We start from the raw sequence: 25,204 nt of genomic DNA on the forward strand, positions 1-25,204 counted from the left end.
TTAAAAAAAAAGAAAAAGTAACATCATACAACATACAAATGTATCAGTTATGTGTAGTGTGTAATCTCACGCCGGTTGTCATGAATTGATTTGTCATCTTTGATGTGAAAAACATTTGAACATTGAGAGAAAAAAAACAAATGAATGAAAATATCCTTTTTACTGAATAAAAAAGATTCTAAAACCTTTTAATTTTTTGTCCATTAGACATAATTGAAGGTGAAGGCTGCCCTTGTAAATGTAGGTCTGATTAATCCGTCTTTATTTTAATGTCTGTATCTGTGTACTCGGACATTTGACGCTTGACCTTGAGTGTTGACGTAACCGCAGCTGTGGAGGAGGAGTCACAGTAACTACACCAGGTCCTGATACGTCAGACTTTTAAAATAATGTTAAACCAAAACTCAGGTCCGAATACATTAAGTTCATCTGTGCAATGGGACAATCCGTCCAAACCGAGGACTGGTAGGATGCAGTGAAAAGAACCGACACCAGGTAGAAAAATCAATCAGCGCGAGCGTGTTTGTCCCGATCAAAACCCTCCATGTCACCAATCGTGTTCCCATGTCAAATATGCATGTTAGCAAGAGCAACAACTGGCATGACAGGTTGGTGGAGAGGGAGAGAGGGGCATGGCCCGCAGGCGCACACACACACACATACACGTTCTTGAGTGCAGTTGTGAGCCTGCCAAGATTTAGCTAGAGCACTGGGGTGTGAGGGTGGTGATGGTGGGTATGGGATTGGGCGAAATATGGTTGTGTGCGTGTGTGTGTGTGTGTGTGTGTGTATGTGTGTGGCAGCTGCAGCCTTCATGCCCCTGGCAGTGTTGTTGTAACCAGGCAAGCCAAGTCCGTCTGCCTTCATTCTTCACCCCCCCAAGGCCCGCTGCCTGGTATACGTACACACACACACACACACACACACACATGCACACACGCTCAGGGTTCAAAATTCCATCCTTTTTAGGGTTCAATTTGATGTTTAAGCTTAATCTCTAGCAGAGGCATTTTTTTCTCAAATCTTCCTTGGGTGTGTTTAGGTGTGTGTTCGTTGATCATGTGACACACTCTCTTTCCGTTGTAACTATGGCCTCCATTTTAATGCATAACTCCCCATGCCTTCCTTTTATTCCACAAATAAAACACAATTCATAACCAAGAGAATATGGGCCATGACAATGACAGTGTACTGGGTGACTTGTTGTGAAGTAGTGTTGCTGGTCCATGCCAGAGATGTGTTTAAGATGTTCTCTTAAAGGGACTTACTGTTTTGGCTGATTCATGTAGTAGCAGTACTCACACACTCATAGGGGGCTGTTGAATGACAGACTGGCGTTGTCTCTCTCCACTTCTCTAACATGACATCAGCACTTTCCCTTTGGATCGTGCCTGGAGGACATACGCTCCCACCTGTAAATAAGGATGCAGACAAACAAACACACACAACAGAGTTGAGACATTCGCTGTGGGCTACGACTGATGTATACCGCAGAGAGGTGACAGCATTTGTGTGTGTTGTAATTAATCTCCTTAGTTGCAGCAGTCAATAGTGTGTGCAGTGGTTGGAGGTGCAGAGTTTGATTATCAGGCTGTCGGGGGAAATTACTGCAAACTGCCTCCAAGCTAAACCTGCTTTTATTTTGACTGCACACACACACACACACACACACACACACACACACACACACACACACACACACACTCACTCACTCCCTATCAAGACGGGATATCTTTCTCAGGTGTTTGTCAGTAAACGGTGGGATCCAGCAGGTGGTGTCCTTTCACCAGGTCAGTCCAGAGGCTCTGTGCCTCGCACCTCAAGCCTCCTCCCCCCAGCCAGGAGCGAGGAGGTGGCGGCTTTTGGTTTCACCCACAAACTGTCAAGCCTCGTTTTTCAGTGACTGCAGATCCCCTTCACCTAAGCATCCATTTGTTTGTCTCGCCATCAAGCCATCCATTAATCCATCCAAGCCTTCCATCCTTCCTGGGCACCGGTGCCAGGCGGCGAGCGAGCCTGCGGTGTGTGTTGGTGAGAGGGACGTGCCTGAGCATTAAGCCATATTAAGTCCTAATTAATGAGTGTGCCAGTTGATAGAGGCCAGTTATTGGATTTGCTGCTGTAGTTGCTGGAAGGAGCACTACCTTAATCACACACACACACACACACACACACACACACACACCCTGAGGCAGGGTGTACAAGGTGAGAGGAGGGCATGTTGTATAAAGCCAGAGGTTGGCTGCTCTCCGGGCAGACACACTGAGTGTGTGTGTGGCGGTTTATTCTGCTCTAGGGTCACAGCTTTACTTACTGTATTACATAAACCTTCAGCCTTCAAACATGTCCGGCCGTGAACCAGCCCTGACCTAGCCGTGACTGAGCCGACTGAGTTACTGGCTGCAGCTTTGACCGCGAGTGTGACAAACTGCTGGTATTCAAGCAGCACATAGTGACAGATTACTGAGCACAGCTGTGGTTGTGATCCCCCAATATTCCTTATATTTGACTTACGCCCGAAATTTCCTCTGGAAAGGGAAATACAAAATTGCCAATAGATCAGTGTGAAATTGTGTAATTAGTTTATTTGTAAGAACTAGTGACGTTTCGACTGTAAAGCTATGACGGAAAACTCTGTGGCGTTTCACACGAGTATGCTAATATACTCTAATATCTCCTGGTATTTGACCTCACATTGAACTCACAGTGAACGTTGACATGCCTCAAACCTGCAGGGGTGAAATTATATAGACATTTAAGAGAAAACTTCTCACGAGGTGTGTTTCCTAGGCCAAGGAGGTTTAGTGTCTGGTGACATTTATTCATCTTTCTGTTAGCAGGATGTTGCAAAAACCACCAGATTGAATTTCACAAAATTGGGTGGAGGGATGGAGAAGGGGCTGAGAAAAAGAAACAGTTACATGTTGGTGCAGATACAGGCTTTTGTTGAGATTGTGAGAGGGGGCAGTTTTTTTTGATGGCATATTCAGAGGCTGATATCACCATCGGAAAAGGTACTTCTCAGGAAATAGAAAACCACAATGTTCACTTTTTACTCTTTTTTTTTTCTAGAATGTTAGCAAATGTGTGTCCTTTCAGACAACATGTCTTTAGAAGAAATTAGACTTTCACATTTTACTCTAAACGACGGGAGGAACTGAAAGATGAAGTGACCCCCCGCCCCTCCACGTTTCTGCCATTTTTATATCAGTTCATTCAGCCGTTTAATAGTGTTTTAAAGCATCTTAACGCATCAGGACTGAGGGTCGTGATTGGCTGGCATTTTCTCAGCATGATGAGGAGGAGCTGCAGCCTTCATCCTCAACACTTCACTCATCAAACATTTACAGATCAGAACAACAGGCTTCGCCGACGACCTTTAGGTCTACTTCTGTGTGTGTGTGTGTGAGAGAGAGGGAGAGAGAGATATATGCAGCACATTGGTTACGTCTGTATCTGGTGTCTTCACTCACAGCGGGACCCTGTGTGTGACGTGGCCGGGCCCTGCTGTGTCGTGCTTTGGTGCCGTGATGGCGTGGGAGGGAGAATGAGAGTGGGGGTGGCGGCTGGCCGGGACAGCTTGGCAGCTGGCTGTGGTTGCACCAGGCGGGGAGGGAGTCATCCTGCTTGGCCTCCAGGACTGGACATAGCCTCCAGGTTTAGGATTAACCTGCCTAGTGGGCTCTCAGTGAGGAGGGGAGGAGAGGGAGGAGGAGACTTTAGTAGATCAGAGAGGAAACATGGAGACAAAAAGGATGCTGGGAAAGCTGAAGATGATTGAGGCCCTGATGAAGCAGGAATCACGGCCTGTGGCGAGACAGCGCGGGGCAGAGTGAGGACGAGCGGGGCAGAATGTGGGGGAAGAGCAGTGAGCAGATTGTGGAGGAGAGTTGGGATGTTCGTCTTCCCCGTCTGTCTCTCACACACACTCTCACACACACACACAGGCAGCCCTGCCACTGCCAACATGACCAGCAGGGCAGGGGCATCTGTCCCCGAGCCCCCAGGCAACCCCTGTCTGTCTCTCTCTGTGCCCCGAGACTCAACTCTCTTCATCATCCCCAGTTTCTTGAGGCCTTTTGAACCTGTTGACTAAGGATGATTCCTCAGAAGAATATGTCATGCATATCTGATCACGGACTGGAGCTCTGTTCACTCCTCGGATGGTTTCCTTTGAATAGGTTTTAGGAGCCTAAAGGTTGAAAATGTGGCTGCTACTTTTCTCTCCTCTGACTGTCTCATTCTCCAGGTTCAATCAGTCAGTTTGTACTTGTAAACCCCAAAATCACAGAACAGGCGGGGCCTCAAGGGGGCGTAGTTACAGCTGCAGCATCATCAGTGCCTCTTCCCTTGATTCAAAGGACGACCCCCCCCCCCCCAAAAAACAGTCAAAGACAAAAAGGAATTTTATTCATGTAAATAATGAATGTGTTTGTGTGTGTGTGTGTGTGTGTGTGTGTGTGTGTGTGTGTGTGTGTGTGTGTGTGTGTGTGAGATTTATGGTCTGCTGGTTTAGAATGCAAATGTGGATTCCAGTGTTCCCTCTGTCTCATTATCAGGATTGTGTGTGTGTGTGTGTGAGTGTGAGAATAAGTTCACCGCTGCACGACAGTAGAGGATGAGTGAGTGAACGAATGAATGAACGGGCTGCCTGTGGGAACCCCCCCCCCCACACACACACACACACACAAACCCCAGCTGGAAAACACAACACACACACACACACACACACACCGTAACTAATCCTGGTGTGCAGTGAAAGAGTTCATTGTGTTCGAGGGAACACTCTAATTGGGACGTCCCAGTAATGATCAACACTTGGTTTGCTTTGCAACTCAGTGTCAAAAAGATCTGAACTGATCTCAGGTCTGAATGAAGGTGTGATGCAGCCCCGTTTACTGAGGCTGGCATGGATTTTGTACCTGGCGGACAGAGACCTGGTTCTAGATGCTTACTGAGGGGTCACATTTTGAGTTTGTTGTCCCACAAGCCAATGAAATGAAGGAGACAAAATCCTGAAACTTGGCGATCGTTTCAGAGAAGGCTTACTCTCACGTTTATGAAAGCACGCCATTTCTTACTGGGGTGCGTTGTATGACATCATTGTTATGGGGTGGCAAAGTCCATCTCTCTCTACTCCTCTCAGGATGATCACTGTTTTCTAAATTCGTGATCAGCAGATTTTATATCAGTAGAGGAGGAACTAAAATGAAATTCGAGTGACTGTTAGTGTTCCTGTCGATGGGCTGTGGTGGATATCGACGCGCCGCTGTAACATTCATGTCAACTATCAGATCAAAACAAAGTCCGGTGATATTAAAAGCTCTTTGTGGATCCAGCTCTCTTTCAATATTTACAACATTTGGTTTTATAGCAGCCGAGAGGGTACGTTCCTCTCACTCTTTCAGTCAATATCGTGTGTGTGTGTGTGTGTGCGCGCATGTGTGTCTGCGTGTTGCAGGCTTCAGCAGTTGGATCGTCACTGTCAGAGCAGCGCCCAGCAGGTGTGTGAGCTGCTGGCCAAACAGAACCAGCTGATGCAAGAGAAACACACTCACTGAGGAGATGCAGAGGTAAACACACATGTATTCAGCTGTGTGTGTGTGTGCGTGCGTGCGTGTGTGTGTGTGTGTGTGTGTGTGTGTGTGTGACTCAACACGAACTTAATAAGAGACAGAGTCTCCAGGAGTCCCGTTTACTAAAATAAAACTAGTAATAAGACATTTATGGCTGTATGACTAACGATTCTGTCTGGATTAGCAGAAGAGAGAGCTGATTAATAATGAGTCGTGCGTGTGTGTGTGTGTGCGTGTGTGTCAGATACCTAAATACTGGTCATAATGAAAGTTGTGTGTCTCTGTAGCGCCTCAACACAAGTGGAGAGTGTGACCTGCCTGCTTCCTCCTCTTCATCACCTCTGTTCTGCTGGTACTTTAAGAAACTCCTGTGACACACAACACATCATCTGTTACTATTTATAGATGATGTAGAGGAAGATGATTTTTCTATGCGTTATTTTTTTCAGTATCATGCCACATTTCCGACCTACAAACTGTCCATTTTGTATTTTAAATAACTGAAATGTGTGTTGTTGGATACGAAAATGTGTTAAAAAGCTGTGTGCGTTCAGTGTTTTTGTCAGATTTGATCGTAATAAACTTGTGCTCTGAGATTTCTTTGAAATTAATTATCTTTTGATTATCCTGAGTTCAAACACATCATTCTCGTTTCTGATTATTTAAGTGTTCAAGAGATTTAACACTGACTTGTGTTTTTGTGAGAAAACCCTGTTACTTCTCGTATTTTGCCTTTCGAGTACTCTCAGATACTTCCTGGTGTTCATATCCTCGCGTGGCTCCTTAGCCACATATTTAAGCAACAACAGCAAAACTGTCCAAAATATCAGTTCACAAACTCTCTGGTGCATCATTGACGTCTGCTTCATCCAGCTGTGTAATCAACGCACACTTAGATTTGAGCTAAAAACAAACAGTAGCACTCTTACATCGGCACGGCGTCACCAGTGTGAGCTCTGACGTGCAAACTGGCGTACAGCTGGGAAAGAAAACGTAGGGACAGACGTCACCACGGGGCTCCTGCAAAACTACAGACACGTCAGGAGTAGTTTTAGAATTAGGGCCTGAGCCTGAAGGTACTTCAGGCCCTTTTTTTTATTATTTAATGAAAACTAGAAGAAGAAAAAAAATCAAGCCTCACGCTAAACATATGTGGCTGATGTTTTCTGACTTTTGGAGTTACCAAGAAGTCCTGAGTAGAAAAAACATCTTTGTGAGTTGATGACACCCAACGGTGAGTCACTGAGAGGTTAAAAAAAAGAAAGAAAGAAAGAAAGAAAAAAGTTCACTTTTCAGGTCTTCAGCTCTCGTAACACTTTAAGGTTCCCCAGGAATGTCGAATGTATTTTGAGGCACAAATCAAACAGTGAGTCAACACCACGGCGGCAGATTGACATAGTGCTTTATTGAAGCCGTCTGTAAGAAGGAAAATAATGTGCATCCCTATCATATACATTTTATGTGTAAAAATACTAAGGATGTACAGTGTAAAAAACAGCTTCATGTTGATGGTAATTGGTTGTTTTCACATCCTCGTGGCCTCACTGGCCAGCAGCACTGCATCCTGACAGCATGAGGGACAGAAAAAGGCTGTTTGATCTGCTTTTAGCTGAATCTTCCCGGATCTGCCGGGTTTCCCGACAACGTCTCATTGTCAACATCGTTTCTGCTCAGCTGACATGTCAGAGAGCAGCGCTGACTCCAGTGTTACAATGCTTCAGGGAAACACTCGCACATGTCTCACGCAACTGTAAAGCTACAGTAGATGGACATGAAATTAAAACTACACTTGTAATATTTGTACGTTTGCCTTTTTTTTTTGTTTGCTGTTTATAAATAAATGCAGTCATGCTTGTTCATGTTAATAATTGATATGATAGACAAGGACCAGAGGGAGAGGAGAGGGGAGGGATTCTGTCGCAGACATGAGGTCAAATACTATCAGAAATCCTTCCAAACACTCGAGCTGTTTACGTCTTAGCATTGCGGTCCAGGCGGCGTTATTTCTGGCTGCCGCCGTCATTTCATTAAGATCGATACGGAACAGCTGAGGTCTTTGAAAGGATTAGACATATTATTCAAATACAATTGGAGTCCGATCAGTTGTGTGATAAATGTACAGTACAAACAGCAGCAGCTTAAGAGTGAACACTGTCAGTGCAACATCATCACAGCAGGCTCACACCAGTCTGGGGCTCCAGTAAAGCTGAGAGGACCTGGATGGAGCAGCCAGTCACAGACCCGCGGATGGCTGAAGCCCAATCACATGAAGGCTCCGTAATCGTGGTCATTAAGGACACATCCACACTGATGAAGAGGACCAGTCGGCTCAATCTTTTTTTCTTTTTTTTTTAAATGACCTCTGACCTTCAGTCATCCTCTGACGGTTGCTGCCGGTAGATGAACCCTAACCTGCAGTGGAGAGGGAGCGCTGGGAGCCTCACTGCAGGGAAAACTGAGGATGCACGGTGCATTTTTTTCCCCTCCCCAAAACTTTTTTTTTGTTTGTTTTAAATGAACAAAGACAGACCAGTTTACTGAAACCCCCACTGGGTGTGACAGCCCACTCTGCAGAGACGGCTCTGACTGGTGGCATCGCTGGCAGGGGCCAGGTCTCGCCAGCTCCAGACATCAGAGCAACATCAAAGCTATCGCTTGTATGTGGAGAGGAGATGCGCTTGCAAACCCTCATTTTCTTAAAAACATAAAAAGCTCAAAAAATCTGTCTTTTTTTCTTCTTCTTTAAAGCATGGCTGAAACTGACTTCTCCTTAATCATATAAAAAAGTGGTGGATGTGAAAGTGCTGTGGCCAAACGCAACAAAGCTGCGTCTTTATGAACTCTGGTTTCTAATGATGTTGGCGTCAAGTGTGCACATACAGCTAGAACTCCTCAGTCGCTCGCAAACCTGGGTCAAATCAAAGCTGAAATCCTTCCAAACACTTGGGAGTGTTTGCTTGAGCCTGGCGAGAGTGCCAGCTGGGCGGGATTTGTACTCATTTTGAACTATTCGGCCGCCTCAGCTTTGCCAGACAGGCTCAATCAATCACAGAGAAGTATTTTTCATTAGAGTGCCACTTTGACTCAAGTCCGACAATGCGGACAGAGGAGGACTACGGCATGCAGGCCAGCGCCATCCTTTTACACTTTATGCCATAAAGCACATTTGCTAGCGATTTAATGGGTGTGCAAAGCAAGTGGACTTAAGAGCAGCAGAAAAAACGGGTAATGTGTCATATAAGAGATATCTGTAAAGAAAAAAAAAAGAGGAGGCATTTATTTTTACATCAAAGTCTCTGAGGACTGTAGAATGAAACACAACTACAAACCCCTAAAACTTCAAAACAAAATGACATCAAATAAATTAATTCGAAAAAGAAATTCAAGTTATCCATCGATGATAATAACACAACATTCAAATAAATATATTGGAATACATTTTTTTTTTCTTCTCTGCCTGATGAGAGCACATCCCCCGGTGCTCGGTTCAGATATACTGAAGGTGACGACTATAAAAATGAACACAGATTTATTGATTTTAAAAATATATGTCCTCGTAACTCTTAAGTGCTTTTTGACTTACTTTGAGTTCAACCGTGTAAGGCTCGCCTGGCGTTTGAAGACAGAGAAATTGAGGGGATTTGAAATCTTGTTGGTCAGACTGGAAGACATGACAACTCAACAACCACAAACAAACATCCAGACCAGAGAGATGGCGGCACGTTAAAGACAGAGGTGACAGCGGAGAGAATACATACTCGCAGTTACCGGGGCGAATTCTCTTTCCCACCTAAAAATCCCCAGCTAAACCCTTCCAACGCTCTGTTCTCCTCTCTTCCGACTTGTTGCGCTCCTCTCAACACACTTGCAGTAGCAACTTCACTTTTCGCTGTTTTCAATCCTTACCCCTTTACATTCAAGACTTCTGTGCTGCACCTGTTTTCTTTCAACTTCCACTTCACCTGTCTTTCTGACCTCATCCGACACACACCTGGAGGATGTGGGGGTGGGGGGTGGGGTCGGGGAACGTTTGTGTCCTGTGTAGTCTTCACAGTAAACCTGTGGGATGGTTTGGAGAACAAAAGGGAGATTTAAAGATTTTTGTCCTTCTTCTTCTTCTTCTTCCCCTTAATGAGTTCACAGTAAATGATCCTCTATCTTCGATGTGTCCCGCCACCTCTCGTCTGTCACATTTTGGTCACAAAACAACACACACAAAAAAAAAAAACAAAAAAAAATTAAAATAAACAATGGAGCCGGAAGGCTATCTGCTTTCCCTCCTACATTCTTCAGCCATTTTTGTTTCTCAGCCCTAAGAAATAACTTTTTTTTTAAGAATAATGTAATAACAATAGAAAAAGTTAAATATAAAACCGATGAGTAGAACAATAAATAGAACATATATATTATAGCCATTGCTGTGATTGGTGTAAACCCATTGATGCGTACCTCCACACAGACCATAATATCTTAATTTTTTTTTTTTAAAAATCCTTTATAAGAAACTCACAGGAAACAGGAGATCACAGCTGCTATTTCACTCATCAACACATCATAAGTTATAAATATCTCATATCATTTTTGGAACTTTTCACCTGCACTCTCTGTCACCTCGGCCAATGCCCATCCCGGATTTCTCTTGAATCTATCCCTGCTGCAGTTTTTCCCTTTCCTGTGCAAAGACAGAGAGGTACAGCCGTGTGGTTCTCAAGCCATGATAACAGTATGTCACAGTAAAGCGCTCCGCCATCGACACAAAGTACCATTTTCCCTTTTGGGACAGTAGAGATTCAAAATCAGAGGGACTTGGAGTTGAGAAAATAGGGAGAACATTCAACTTTTTTTTTTTTTAAATCTTTTTTTTTTTTTTAAACCCCCTGTCGTTTTCACCTCGGTCAGGATAAATCAAGCACGTGGCACTGCATTATGGGTAACGTAGTAAAGCTCAGGATTTGGGAGCTTCAGCCTTCTGACCTGCTGTGCTTTGAGGTGCCACCTCACAGTCACACACACACAAACATGACATCCTCTCTAAATCTACTGGTGTGTAATCGCTGTACATCAGCAACATCTGTTTTGCAGCTGTACAAGCACGTTGCTGTATAAATGACCTGCAGCATTAAGCTCGTAGTGTAGCACCGGGTTTTAGTAGTAGCAGTAGTAGTAGAGTAGAACTAGGAGTACCTGTAGTAGTTGTAGTAGTTGAAATAGCAGCAACAGCAATAATGAATTGCACTGAGCAAAACCTGAGTCAAATCCTGCTCGAGTCTGTCTACAACATGAGGTGTGTGGGATCCTGCTCACTGTTGACACCCGCTTCCTTAATGCCAGGCAGCCTCAGTCGATCCCCGCATTATCAATATGAGAATTTGAAAATCAGAGCTGAATGTCTCTGTGACGCCGAGGATCTGTTTGTCTGCAAATGCCTGAGATAAAACTGGTAATAATGGCAGTTTGAGTTTGAATGACAGAATGCATCAGCTGATCCGGTTTTGTAGACGTGGGTTCGGACAGGACCGTCAAAGCACAGCAGACCGCCGGTGACGCTCCTTCCATTAAAGGGACATTACATAGTAACTGATCACATGACACTTCGGATCACCTAGAATAGCAGTGCAGGTTTCGAGGGTAATTGTGCCTGGACGTTTGTACCTGTGAGGACACATTTCTCTAAAAAGGGATTCACAGAAATGACGACAGGAGAGGTGAAAAAGAGAGGGGTCAAGAAAGGGGGGCTGGGCGAAATCCTTCAAAGTCTGGGTCGTTCTAGGTCGGTCCAAAGCTGTGGGTCTTTATCTCCCACACTGATGACCTCATAGACCAGCTGTGATGATGTCACCGTGGTGGGCAGTTCATTCCCGCCCGCTGGCAGAGTAGGAGAACTGTGGGAAGTGCGGCCTTCTCTCGTTGTCCAGACAGTCCATCCCGTCCTCATCAACTAGGACAAGAACACGTGGACTCATTAATGCCTTTAATTCATCGTCGTCGTCATCTCTTGTTGCTGGAAATACATCAATTGAACTGCTGGGATGATTTCTTTTATCACAAAATTACAGTTCAAGATTACAAAGAGCTGTGTGTGTTGTACGTGAAAAGGAGCACGAGTCCATTAACAAGTGTGTCTTTGATGTGCCGATCTCCTGCTAACTAGCTGACTGATACGCGACCTACAAAACAAGTGGAAAGGCACATTAGCGCAGAGAAACACATCAGTTCAACTCACTCATAATTCAGAGCGGAACATTTGGAAACCTGTATCTTTCTATCAAAAGCCTGCGAAGAGCTGCACGTCGCCATTGGAGAGACACTTGATTAAACCATCAATGACTCTCGACTCTGAGGAAGGAGGAGATGTGCACTTTTTTAAAAGAACCTCGTCATATTTAACATATTTCTTCTTCATGCGTATTCCAACCAGCACGTTCTGTACTATTTCTCCATCTGTCCACTGGGAGAGTACGTTTGTGAGAGGAAACACTCACATTTCTCTGGCGGAGTTATCGTGATGGTCTGGGCTGTGAACTCCTCGTCAAAGTATCTGGTGTCTGTCTCCGACGTCACCTGAGGCTTGAACGGAGGAACCAGCTGAGGAGCAGAGAGCTGAGGTGAGGGCTGCACAATTCATCTGCAGAATGATCTACAGCAACTTCCAAATAGCAGGAAGGCTCAGTATTCGTTAAAGGCTACTTATTTGTTCAAATTACAATTCAAATGTTGTGCAGCTGCAGGGACGTTCTGCATACAAATCTGATTCCCCGACTCATGAAAACATGGCTGATACAGACCTTCACAAAAGTCACAGTTTACTCCGTTTTTTTTAAATGAAAAATTGTATTGCAATACCATCGATAATAGAAATCTGATTTTTTTTTCAAAGCAGCTCTAGATTGCGGAAGAAAACAAGCGACACTGCGTCTGTGAAGGGCGCCATTTATGTTTATATATGCAGACAGGTGACAAATAAGAGGAAACTAATCCTATATAATGTAAATAATGCTTGTTGGACTAAATTCTACATGACTGTGGAGGACTGTGGGAGGGATGGAACACCATATGCCCAAAAAGATATTAGGAATATATTCGGTGCACTGATGCTAATATGGGAGAGCGCTGCGTTCAGGTTATTACATCTAGTTTGAGTCTATCCAGGGTTCAGATCTGAGGTGACGCAGTAAAATAAAAAATAAAAAACACAACTGAACGGTCGTCTCCCTCCGCACCTTTTTATCATAGACGTCCTGCCAGTCGATTCCAGAGAAGAAACTGTGCCTCATTATTTCTTTAGCATCGTCTGGTCCTCCACCGAGCCTAGTAGAGAAGAGAAAGAGGAATGTTGTTAGTTAGATATAAAACAGAGTCATCAAGCGATAAAGACATATTTTGTAGATGCTGACTAAATGACCAAATCATAGGAGACAAAATATTAGGTAAAAAAGGCCAACATGATTAGAAATAACTCCCCAAAGGGAATCTGGACACACACCGTTTGTTGGGGTCTTTAATGAGCAGGCCGGACAGCAGTGACTTGGCGTCAGCTGACAGGGTGCGTGGGAACTTGATGTCCTCCATCAGAATGAGCTCAAAGAGCTTCTCATGGTCCTGGTTGTAGAAGGGTAACCGGCCGCACATCATCTCATATGTCACCACCCCCAAACCCCACCAGTCCACCGCCCGGCCGTAGTCATTGTCCTCTAAGACCTGAGAAAGACACAGACAAAGACAGTCTGAGTTTATTTAATCAGCTTTTTAAAAAGGATCATTCGTTTTATTGGACATCTGCTTGTACTCTTCATCTCTTGGTTTATTTTATTAGACAGATGAGGACTGCCTGAGGTGTTCGGTTGAGAAATAAGACAGATGAGCGAGGAAATACAGCAACGGAGAGTCAAGATGCCTTTTTAGCTCAGGGGATGAGTAAAAAAAAACAGTAAAAAAGGAAGATGAACAGATTCAGATCTCAGATGGACAGAGGTGTGGATGATTCCAATCTCACTCAATGAATACCAACATGCATACAGAGGTAAACCTCAGGGATGGCGAGTCCTTGGAAGAGCTTTGGAGGCGTTTGATCAGCTGAGGTGCTGTGGTTGCTATGATTTCCTCTGGTTTTGCTCTGAATGAGACCATACAGGGAGAGAAGATGCTCTGTGTGGGTACATGAGACTTTGTGGGTGAGGAACCGTCCTGAAGAGCCAAATTGTCTGGAGCTCTTCTTTGTTGGTGTTCAGCAGTCTTACATGTGGGACGGGTCGGTGGTGGTTATTGTCCCGCCCTTCCTCCACTCTGACTGGACAGCTGGGGAGAAAGTGACCATATTTTCCAGTCACGCTGCTGCTGCTGCACGGCATAAAAACATGGCACTCCGATTGCACCGATTTAAAAGATGCACTGGCCTCAGGGAAAAACACTTTGGTGGACACAACCCCTTACAGTGTGTACTGGCGTGGCCCCCCAGATGCCCCCTCTGGTCTCTGCCAGCTCTCTCTGGCATTCATATCGTCTCCTGGCAGGGACGAACAGGAACGTCCCTGGATGGAGAAGGCAGGCATCCACAGGTCAGGGCCGGTGAGCGCAGGTAGCGCTGTGTGAGCCGTGTGTCTGGTGAAGAAAGACGTCCCATCTGTATCAAAGTCTTGTGCCTGTGTTGCCTTCTTTTTTCTGTTCCCTTCCTGCTCTCCTTGTGTTGTCCTCCTCATCCTTGTTCTTTGTTCTCTAATCATGTTTTTCCTCACTTCCACATTCCTTAGGCATCACTTCTGGAGGAAGGAGGATGCAGGAACGGAGGAGCTTCAGGTGCAGCTGACGCTCTCATTAACATAAGAAGCTTTAATAGCATGATGTGTGCGTGCATGCTTGTGTTGCATGAGTGTGTATGTGTGATTGACAGACAGACTGGCCGGGCTGGAGAGCAGCCAGAGCAACATATGCTGTACATCTCGCCAATAATAATAACATATTTTCACTGTTAACAATGGACCAGGCCGGGTGGACAGGAGCATCCATTAACAGATGAACATGCCCAAACATACACACGCACACTCTGATTTTGATACGCCCATTGAAATGACATGATGCTATCATAGTACCAGTAAGAATAAAAGATTTGCTCAAGATGAGAGATCTGCTACCACCAGCTTAAATCCGTACAAGAGTTGGTTTAATCTGCAATATGTGATGGTAGTTTCCACGTGTGAAGTGCATCTGTATGATGAAACTCGATGTGACGTAATGGGCACAATACGTTCTCATCGTCACTGTAAATCAGAGACACCCACTTCTATATGCCCACAACTCTGTGCTTTGTTGAATTATACTCGACAACAAACATGGGTCTCAATTTTAATGACTTTATTTGGCAGTGTCTTCTTGTACGTCCATAAAACAAAATAATGTTAAATCTCATTTTGCTCTGTGACCAGGTGAGAAAATCCCTAAATATCTTCCTGTGAGTTTCACAGCAGCTGAATACCAAAAAAAACCCCAAAAAAGCTTGTCCTTAACTGACTGAACTCCCACAGTTGACACTAAACTACTAATGATGCAGGCGGCTGCCTCAGTGTCTGCAAGTCAACAGGAGCGAGAGGGTGAATAAGAGTGTGTGTGTGTGTGTGTGTGTGTGTGTGTGTGTGTGTGTGTGTGTGTGTGTGTGTGCGTGCGTGTGTAATAAGCCGGTCACCCGGTTGGCAGCTGCAGAGAGAAGATGGGGGAACAGCGCATGCCGCCAGCTCCAGATATACTATTGATTTGTACGACTGGAAGGGATAACACTGACTTAGACTGCTGAGAGAGACACACACACACACGCACACACACACACAAATACACATACGGCAGATGGAATATTTATCCATCCTCATCAAATTCATAAAGTTTTGAGAGTGCAGCAGCAAACTAGGGGATGTTTGGTGTTGTCCCTGTAGCTAAATGGGGGGGGGGGGGGGGTGTGCATGTCTGTGTGCACGCAGACACACATATACACACACACACACTTTGTGCGCTTCATGAAATTCAGAGCAGCTTACAAGGCGGTTTTCGATGCTGATCTATGATGGCCGAAAAAAGTGGTGGCAGCTCGGTAGCAGGCAGGGAGCAGATTAATCCACACAGAGCCAGAATGCTGCCCCACAGCCCGAGGCATGGAGGCATGGGACTGTGTGTGTGTGTGTGTGTGTGTGTGTGTGTGTGTGTGTGTGTGTGTGTGTGTGTGCGTGCGTGCGTGCGTGCGTGCGTGCGTGTGTGTGAGAGTGAGAGAGAAGACAAGAGACGGGAAGAGAAGCCGTGAGGGAGAAGGTCTCGTCCTGTCCTGGTCTGTTGGGGCTGCCATGTGGCAGCTCGATGCTGCTCACGGGGCAGGGGCTTTGGCAGCCTGGACAGGACTAGATGGGACGGGATGGGCATACACAGCCTGTAGCTGTATCAGCCCAGATACCCAGCAGGCAGGCAAAACACTCACACACACACACACACACACACACACACACACACACGTATAAAATACGCTCACATATTGTTGGTGGCAAACAGAGATTTATCTCCAAAGTGTCATCATTTTGGAATTTGATTTATGCTGACACAGTTCTGTTACTGTACGTCTCTGCTATGCTGATACGTGTGTTAAATATTTACAGAAAAATTAAACCGGGTTCCCCACTGAACACAAAAACAAATATATTTACATAGATTTTTTTTTAAGCCCATATTCTTCCCATTCAACTGTTCCAGCAGACTTCCTGTGTGACTCCTCTGATCACTGGTTATTGTTTGTTAATGTTTTATCGCTGAATCGATCAATTGCATTCTAATCTGCTGCTTTTCAAGTTCAGCGGAAGACTTATTCACTTCATCGTGTTGTCTTACTCAAGTAGCTACGTACATGTTCCTCCAGGAGCCCAGCAGACAACCCCTCTTTCTTCACTTCTCAGCTGCCCTCTCTACTGACGGCAAACACGGGAGCCGTCTGAATTTCACTCCTGTAACCCTGAAATATTTTCTCTCCCTTCTCATCTTCCTCTGTCTTCAACCCCCACCCCCCCTTTTCTCTTTTTAATCCCGGCTACTTTGCATCTCTGTAACTTGGCTCGGAGCAAACTGTGTTATTTTTACACGCGGGCGGGCGAGCAGAGCGTGCGGGCGGGCGAGTGGCGGCGGTGGTGTAGATTTCCAGGTTTTTTCCGAGCACCTTCCTCCAACCTCGCCCATCTGCCGCCATCTGCCTCCCTTTAGCCCGCACTTTCTACTGCAATCACACACACAGCACACACGCGCACACACATAAACGCACACAGACACACATCCTGTGAAAAATAACCAGCAGCCTCCAATCAGCTTTTGGCACGCAAAGGAAGGAACGCTAAAAAAAAAAAAAGCACAAAATGCTGCGCCAAATTGTCCTCCATACTTTTTCAAGTGGGATATACACTATGTCTCTCCCCTCATGCCTTCATCTCCACATCTCCATCGCTGTCTCTCCACCACCCACAGTCCTGCGCCATTCTCGCCAGTTGATCTACTGGCCTTTGAGTGAAACAGTGCTAGTGGTTGGATGGATGGCTGCAAAAAAACTATGATAAGATTGTAGATGTGTGTGTGTGTGTGTGTGTGTGTGTGTGTGTGTGTGTGTGTGTGAGTGAGTGAGAGAGAGAGAGAGAGAGAGAGAGAGAGAGAGAGACTGTACGAACGCTGTGCTGAGCCCTTTTTTAATTCAGCCAACACCCGCCTCACGCATGTAAGCTCCATATTTATTGTTCACCCTGATACTATAGATACTGTTTGCCTGTGAAATCTGCATAATTCAACGAGAAAGAGGACTGAAACATCAGAGTGCTCACAAACAGAGATTTTTAAGCTTCTGATGAAGTGTCTGAATGTTGGATCATGAAACTATTTTCCCAGTAGTTGGATAAACCCCTGCTGTGCAGAACACGAGTCCAACAGTTCACGGGAGTTCTAGTGGACCCAGACATGTGCAAAGATGAAGCTTAATCAAACAGGAGGCCTGCAGCTTCCGAACCACAAAGCCTTAATCTGTTCAGATTAGAAGGTTCAGCATATCGACCCTGAGATTCACACGTGTCATGTCAACAATTTAACAAAAAAGACACAATTCTTCTTGTTCTTGTTTAAATCTCTATATTCAGCATTCACATCTCCTCATGTCCTCCATTATAAGAAAGCCACATACAAAACACACGTCTACGCTGAACCATCTTGCATCTTTAAAGCCTGAGTGGTGCATCCCCGCCTGCAGCCTACTAAGACCCCACTGTTTTCCCTTTAATGGGTCGAGTATGAATGTGTTTAGTTTGGCTTTCACAACTTTACCAAAACTGGCAGGGAACTCAAGCCTGCTGAAAAACACGATGTTCCGAAGAGACTGCCCCCCATTGATGCCACAAACACAGAGTCTCACCAACAGGAAATGAGTCACTTTGGGTTTCCTGAATCATCATTTTTCTTAAACACGATTTAGAAACTTCGCACTTGCAGTGGAACTATTTTTGATTTGATGTCACAACTGGACTTGGATGTGACTTGCCTTTATAGCTCCCTGCCTTTTGATGCCCTCGATGAGCTCAAAAACTCCGGAACCTGACACGCGCATCAGAGCCTGGTAACATTTTGTCGAATGTAGAGCAACTGGGTTCGTGTGTTTAGCTTGCTCAGAAACACGGACGGCCTGATGTGACAAACCATTTACTTCACATGAATTTTACATTGCGTGGGACACACCTCATATATAACATCAGATGAAGAGAGGAAAGGGAGACGGGGAGTGTGAAACAGTGCAAAAACAGTGGTACAAGGAGGGAAAAAAACATCAAGAAATTAAGAAACATCATAGGAGGTATAGAATCAGAGTTGATATAAGACAGGTGAAAGAAAACAGACAAATAGAAAACAAAAATTTCACCTCAGGTGCCAGGTACTCCGGTGTCCCACAGAAGGTCTTCATGGTAGCAGCGTCTGTGATGCCCTCCTTGCAGAGGCCAAAATCAGTAATCTTGATGTGGCCATCTTTATCTAGCATCAGGTTCTCCAACTGGAAGAGAAGAAAATGAAGATATTCCCACAATGCAACTGTCAACATCTGAATATTCTGAGGCGGTAACAGACAAAACTGTGGAAGGGATAATACTTTTCTTGGAGTCACATGAAGGATAGTGGTTGGAATGAATCCTCTTCAGTCTCATTTGTGATGGAGAATCAACAAAATACTTGAATACTTGAACTAAAATACTGACTGTTAACAGGTTTTACTGCCGATGACGATAAACATTCTGCTTTTCCCCACCTAGTGACAGCACACACACTCAGACACACAAACTACAAGCAGATGAGGGAAATAAACTTCAGGCATCTAGTGGAGCCACTCAACCTTTTAATTTTAATGGCTGGAGTGTTTCTCTCTCTCTGTCTGCTTTTCTTCTTTCAGTTTTCTTGGCTCGTGTGAGCGGGGCTGGGGCCAAGGCTGCCAAGCAGACGCTCACACAGAGCCATCTACCTCTCTACCTCTGTGGCACTACTACCCCCACCACACCCCCCCACCTCCCCTCCTTGCTGCTTGATGTGGGGTTAAAGAAAGTTTCCACTCACACATTAGATCACTCTCATCTATGCCCTCCAACCAGCTTCCTCTCTCTGTTTCTGTTTACCTTGAGGTCCCGGTACACAATCTTGGCTGAGTGCAGGTAGTCGAGCGCCGAGACGATCTCGGCACCGTAGAAGCGCGTGCGCTCCTCTGAGAACACTCGCTCTCTGGACAAATGGAAAAACAGCTGCAGGAGAAGGAGGAAAGGAAGAAGAAAAAGAGTAAGAGGAGCGGAGAGGGTGAGAGGGTGGGGAATGGAGAGGAGGGGGAGACAGCAGGGACGGCACAGCAATAATTACTGATTTATTGGAGGAAATTAGCACAACACAAACTGGCTGCCTGCACCATATTGAGATGATAGATAGCAGAGGGGAGGGTGAGCTGGGGGTGTATGCGAGAGGGGAACGTGTGGAGAGGAGTGGGGATGGGGGGGGCAATCTCTGAGGAGGGTGGGTGGAGGCACTCAGCAGCTGGCGCCTCATCTAGCAGCCCCCCCACCACCACCACCACCCTCAGCAGACACACACATACCTCTTCCACGTTACCCTCTAGGCTAGGCTGGCACGGTGCTGGCATGCAGGCCGGCGACGGGGGCCAAATCAAGGGTTTAATCAATACACCAGTCTAGTTAAAGACAGGCCGACCGCCACTGCAGCCATCGCCAATGCAACTCCCCCCTCCCATCCTAACTGCCTCCAGTGCAGCACTCATTAGTGGCCTAACTGGCCATGCCCCCCCGAGCCTCCGTTTTCCTTTACTCGTTTCTCAGATCCCACTCGCTCTGATTCTGGCGAGGCATTTTCATACATGAAAGACTCACACACCTCCTTTTTCTTACTAAAGCAAATCCAGCCATCTCTCCTCTGCGTTCCATTGCTCACCTCACATCCCCTCTCCCCCCGTCTCTATAACTTTCTCCCCAGCTGGCAGTTGTCAAGTTGTCACTGTCACACGGCTACACATGTGGCACCGCATTGACACCAGCCTGCTGCGCTGCACCAGTCAAGTTGTACAAATTACCCATGAGGCCAAGGGGCACGCATCTCCCCATTAATTGTTCAGGGAGGTTTGCATATGGCCGCTGGAGTGATGCTCACAGACCACCTTGCTCGAATGGTGTCCATGTGTAACATGTGTGTGAGTGTGGCGAGAGGGGGGTGACACGACAGGTGGGCCTTCATCAGTGTACTGGCAGCTGTGACTGTGGCAGGTTTGTAATGGGTTGTGTGTGTGTGGTTTGTGTGGTCACAATTTGTCCGTTGAGGTAAAATATTTGCTGGTGTTTTCTGCGAGCGAGCATGTGTGTGTGCGTGCGCGTTTGTGTGTGGTTGTGTGTGTTTGTGTGTGTTTGCTCAGGCCTGGCGCTGGCTGGACTGCCTAACTAACTGGAAGGGGAGCAGGTGACAGTTACACTGAGGGAATGAACCAAGATTGCAAATCGTCCCGATTAAAAATCTGAGAAATGGAAAAGAGGGAGAATCCAAACTCATTTCATCTCCGACTGTCATCCTGGCTATATCTGCCCCATAGGTGTGTTCATAAATAGACACAAGCCGGAAAAGAGAGATGGAAAGGCAAGAGCGAGGCCAGTTGGTTGGTAAATTAACTGTGTTAGAAAGCAATTGAACAGTCTGACTTTAGTCACTTATTGAGTGTTTGCACGTCTTAGAATTCGACTGCTGTCCCAGACTTTTCATCACTTAGTGGGTTTATTTGTGGGAGACAGTTATATAAAGAGAAACATTTGGCAGACAAAATGGTATGTAACTGGATTAAATTTTGAATCAAGATTTGCGTAGCTCCATTTAAAGATTCATCGCAATAAAAAATGTATTTCCTAATCTCATTGCATCTTTTACGACTGTTGTGAAAACGTTGACTGAGGCTCTTCTATATTTAATTTGTGAGCAGATACTCCAGAGCAGAGGTTTTTAAAGGTGATGTGGGCCACTCCAGGATGGTTTCAGACCGGAGAGTCACTGAATGGAGGTGAAAGAATATTAGTTATCAAGGAACATCACGTAGAACAGCTCACATGTATGTGATGTGTGGAACAAAGATTGTGTTGAGCAGCTTTTCAAAAATAATAAAGACTCACAGACCATCTTCCGTTATCTAGTGACTGATGTTATATTAACAGTGCAATTAGGCTTTTTTGGCTGCTGTTTATTGGATGAATAATTATCCTACAATCCATCCGGGAAAAACGTTATACATTTTGTCAGAAGTGGCGACTTTATTTCAAGCTTGTGTCTAAGGGGAGGTTCATCATCTCAGACCCCTACTCTAACACCAACAGGTATATGTTCCTACAGATGAGCCCAGCACTCGTTTTGCATGTTTTTCCCTGGAAACAGCTATCAACATACTCCTTATCAGCTCTGAGCAAAAAAGGGAAACACGTCCTCTTCCTAGAGTCTGTGTTGTTTCTAGTTTACGACTTGACAGCCCACGAGTTAGCTGAGTTTAGAAGAACGACTCAGCTCAGGAATCCGCAGCACCAGCAGATTCAGGACCTGAGACTAGGACCCTTGTTGGTCTTTTGCAGAGCTTGTGGGTAAGAGTAGGTCCAGGTGAGGTCATCCAAAGATGGTTATGTTTGTTTGAAGGGGTTAGGGTTAGGCATTTAGGTCACTGTAAGGATCTCATCCTGATTAAGTTTGAGGGAGCCTCACCTTGGGGTCCTAGACTTGTGGTCCTAACCCTGCAGGTGCCTGACACTGCTGGTCAAGCAGCTGGTTCTAAAAGCTGCAGCTGCACTAAAACATGCATATTTAAACACTGATCCATCTGAAGCTGGAAAGCGACGCACATGACATCCACAATACATTTTTTACTGGCTGAACTGTACATGATCATATAAACATATATAATACTACTTTTTGAATAAATGTTTGAACCATCTGGAGAGAGGATTCTAGTACTGATCTCGATGTATGGTGATACACAGCTCTGAGTAGACCGCTGAATAGTTTCTCATCGCTGCAGGTTAGTGCGGCGGAGTCGTGGTGTAACTGCCTGCTTACACAACCACATACGTCGCATCATGAAAGTATATACACAGTAAATGTGCATGGTTGTATGTGTGTATGTGTGTGTCTTACCTCTCCTCCATTCACATACTCCATGACGAAACAGAGGCGGTCTTTAGTCTGGAATGAATACTTCAATGACTGCAAAAAAAATGTACAGGCAGACAGAAATATGCAATGTGAGCAAACACACACACACATACAAATGCGTATTTTGTCATAAACACAGCCAATTCAAGAGCAATTTGAGCGATGTTCCTTTAGCTTTCAAATGCATGCGTATGTTGTGCTAAACTTAATTTACCATTCTTCTGTTCATTTTTTTGCTCCCTCATATGTTCAGCTCTACAAATCATACAAATTTCAAACAATTGAGCTCTTTAAAGAACTTCATAGTCTGTATTTGTCAGATTTCTAGATGTCTACTGTTTATACTTTTTAGAATATATATAGAATTTAGAATATACAGAATATATATATATATATATATTTTATTTTTTTTTTACATCGGAAGTGAATGGAGACAATATTCAAATCCTTGACATTCTTATAAACAATCTCTTCTCCGCCTCTTCTACTTTTTTGATTCAGAATTCAGGTTTCTTCCATTTATTTCAATTACGGCTTTTAAGTTTTTCAACCATTTTCAACCATTGCTCCACTGATTTCTTTTATTGCCTTTTCTGCAAGAAATACAGATATATCCCAATACTTATTGTTTATCTTAGTTCTTTTAATTCTCATGTCATATTGTTCATAGAGTGAAGAAGTCATAAATTCTAAGTGTTTAAGTTATTTACTTTGCGGTGTTTTCATCCCAACAGCTACATAATGTCTGGAAGAGCACAGACACCACCAGTTTCACCGATGGATGGCTGCAGTATATTGAGCAGCATCTCTCCATTTAGTGGAATGATACATCGTGTTTAATTCTCCCAGTGTACAGCAGACAATAACATGAAACAAAAAAAAGCACTTCAAGATTCTCGGCCCGTTTCAGCTAAAACAGCAGGAGCAACAAAAGCCTACTATATCGTTCATAGCTTCAAACAGTTTACGTGGATTTGTTTATTCCAACAATAATGTGTGAAGTTGGTATCTGTCTTTTTTCCTCTATGAAGCTGCTAAGCAGAGGAACAGTTGGTCTGAGTCTCTTTGTGGCTGCAGATGTGACAGATGTAAACTCTGATGTGAACAGTAATTGCTCTCACCACAATGTGCAACATACACAGAACATGTTTGTGTGTGTGTGTGTGTGTGTGTGTGTGTGTGTGTGTGTGTGTGTTTGTGTTTCCAGGGAATGGCAGCAGAAGGGGTGTGACAGAAATGAACAGTGGTTGATGTGTGTAAAAGTACATCAAAGAGCGAGTGCAAAGCTAACAGATGCGGCCGTGAATGTACAACAATTTGGTGTAGAACTCATAATTAGCCTCTAGAGACTCAGGTATGTATAGGATCAATGTGCCGCCTGTGTGTGTGAGTGCACACGTGGCCTGCAGGTGTCAGTTCATTTGCATACACATGCATATACAGTACTTCTGAATTCAAACCGTGTGTGTGTGTGTGTGTGTGTGTGTGTGTGTGTGTGTGTGTGTGTGTGTGTGTGTGTAAAGAACTTACAGTTAGAAAGGGGTGTCTGGTGTTTTTCAGGACTCTGCTCTCTGTGAGTGTGTGGGCCACTTCATCCTGCACCGAGCAAAGACAGAGTAAAAACAAATCAGGTCAGTCAATCACCTGATTGGCACCTCATGAAGTTGCCAGCTGACGTTTGACACAGAGCAAGAAAATGCGTTTGACCTGCAGCAGAGCAAACTAGGCCAAACTTACCTTGGCTATGATCACTTCCTTTTTTAGAATTTTCATGGCGTAGTATTTCCCGCTTGCCTTCTCTCGAACCAGAATCACTTTCCCAAAGGTTCCCTTACCCAGCAGCTTCAAGTAGTCGAAGTCACTCATTGTCTGCGGGGAGGAACACAACAGGTTGGTTTAGGACTGTTTGATTCAAGTTGGATGGCTGACTAGCTCCAGGAGGACCTCTGCAAATGTTGCTATCCAAGTAGTAGTTGGTGGGTGACATTTGCAATTCTAGTGTGAGTTTTGATACTCTCACCATTCACATACAGACACCCAAACAATATTTTGTAGACCTCTTTTTAACTGGTGTCTAATAACCAGTCAAGAAATTAAAGATCACTTCTACGCAGTGACAAAGTTTATTTAAAAATCATACTGTCTAACATATGATATACAGAAAAAAAAACCCACTTTAATTATCACATTAAAACCCTTAAAACATCCCCTACTTTTCTCCCTTATTAAAACTTTAAAATTGCGTAAATAGACAAACATTTTTCATCTCACATGTTTAACTGCCTGATACAAGATGTCTCCTACTTGTCTATAAAGCCTGTTCTCACTGTTTGTGACCTGGAGACTTTAACGTTCTGCATTATACTGTTTTATGCTGAATTTTGGTCCAGGATCAACCTCTAAAATTATTTGTGGTGTCACAAATTGTGCCAAAAGAAAATTTAAACTTTCACCGATGAATGTGAAAACATTGTCTAACTCTGCACAGACATCAATTAATCATTCATTCAACTGTGGGAAGAAGAAGAAAAACATTTTTGACCCGAGGAAGACTTTAGATAGACTGCAGACGCAATTAAGACATTTAACCCTCACTGTCTGTTTATGTCATGGATATGCTAACAGTACGTGAAAGTGCTAGGTGCCTCTGTAGCTCGACTATAGACCAGCATTGAAACTGTCCAGTAAAACCAGTGTAATGAAAGTGGCTTATTGTTGGAGGCTTAATGAGAAACACACACAACAACGCAAATACAACAGGAAAGCTTAAGAAAACAATTAAGTGAGTCCTCTGTCTTAACAAACCTCCCCTCAAGGCTCAGTAAAGCATTTTTTAATTGTAATTCTTCATCTCATATCCTTGTCATGCAGCTGGAATAATTTGTGCATTTCTGAGTGTGTGAGTGTGTGTGTGTGTG

At 44.6% G+C, this 25,204-nt stretch overlaps 2 protein-coding genes across 3 annotated transcripts in view; one reads left to right on the forward strand and one right to left on the reverse strand.

Moving 5' to 3' along the window:
* The window catches only part of sdccag8 (SHH signaling and ciliogenesis regulator sdccag8), a 42,917-nt gene extending 34,672 nt beyond the window's left edge, over nt 1-8,245 (forward strand). Inside the window, exons 17-18 of the mRNA XM_086181173.1 lie at nt 5,462-5,573; nt 5,864-8,245. Coding sequence (XP_086037299.1) covers nt 5,462-5,561 — 100 coding nt within the window. The 3' untranslated portion in view covers nt 5,562-5,573; nt 5,864-8,245. The remainder of the gene's footprint in view (nt 1-5,461; nt 5,574-5,863) is intronic.
* The window catches only part of akt3a (AKT serine/threonine kinase 3a), a 53,966-nt gene continuing 35,723 nt past the window's right edge, over nt 6,962-25,204 (reverse strand). For both annotated transcript variants that reach the window (XM_086181178.1, XM_086181177.1), the window contains exons 6-14: nt 24,024-24,155; nt 23,817-23,882; nt 22,269-22,337; nt 19,229-19,351; nt 18,487-18,615; nt 13,060-13,274; nt 12,797-12,884; nt 12,059-12,161; nt 6,962-11,514 (exon numbers count right to left, since the gene is read on the reverse strand). In XM_086181178.1, the coding sequence (XP_086037304.1) occupies nt 11,429-11,514; nt 12,059-12,161; nt 12,797-12,884; nt 13,060-13,274; nt 18,487-18,615; nt 19,229-19,351; nt 22,269-22,337; nt 23,817-23,882; nt 24,024-24,155 (1,011 nt within the window). In that variant the 3' untranslated portion in view covers nt 6,962-11,428. The remainder of the gene's footprint in view (nt 11,515-12,058; nt 12,162-12,796; nt 12,885-13,059; nt 13,275-18,486; nt 18,616-19,228; nt 19,352-22,268; nt 22,338-23,816; nt 23,883-24,023; nt 24,156-25,204) is intronic.

Source organism: Aulostomus chinensis, chromosome 16 (assembly GCF_037954235.1).
Source record: "Aulostomus chinensis isolate RoL2024-O1b breed Wild chromosome 16, RoL_Achi_v1.0, whole genome shotgun sequence".
NCBI classification, from domain to species: Eukaryota; Metazoa; Chordata; class Actinopteri; order Syngnathiformes; family Aulostomidae; genus Aulostomus; species Aulostomus chinensis.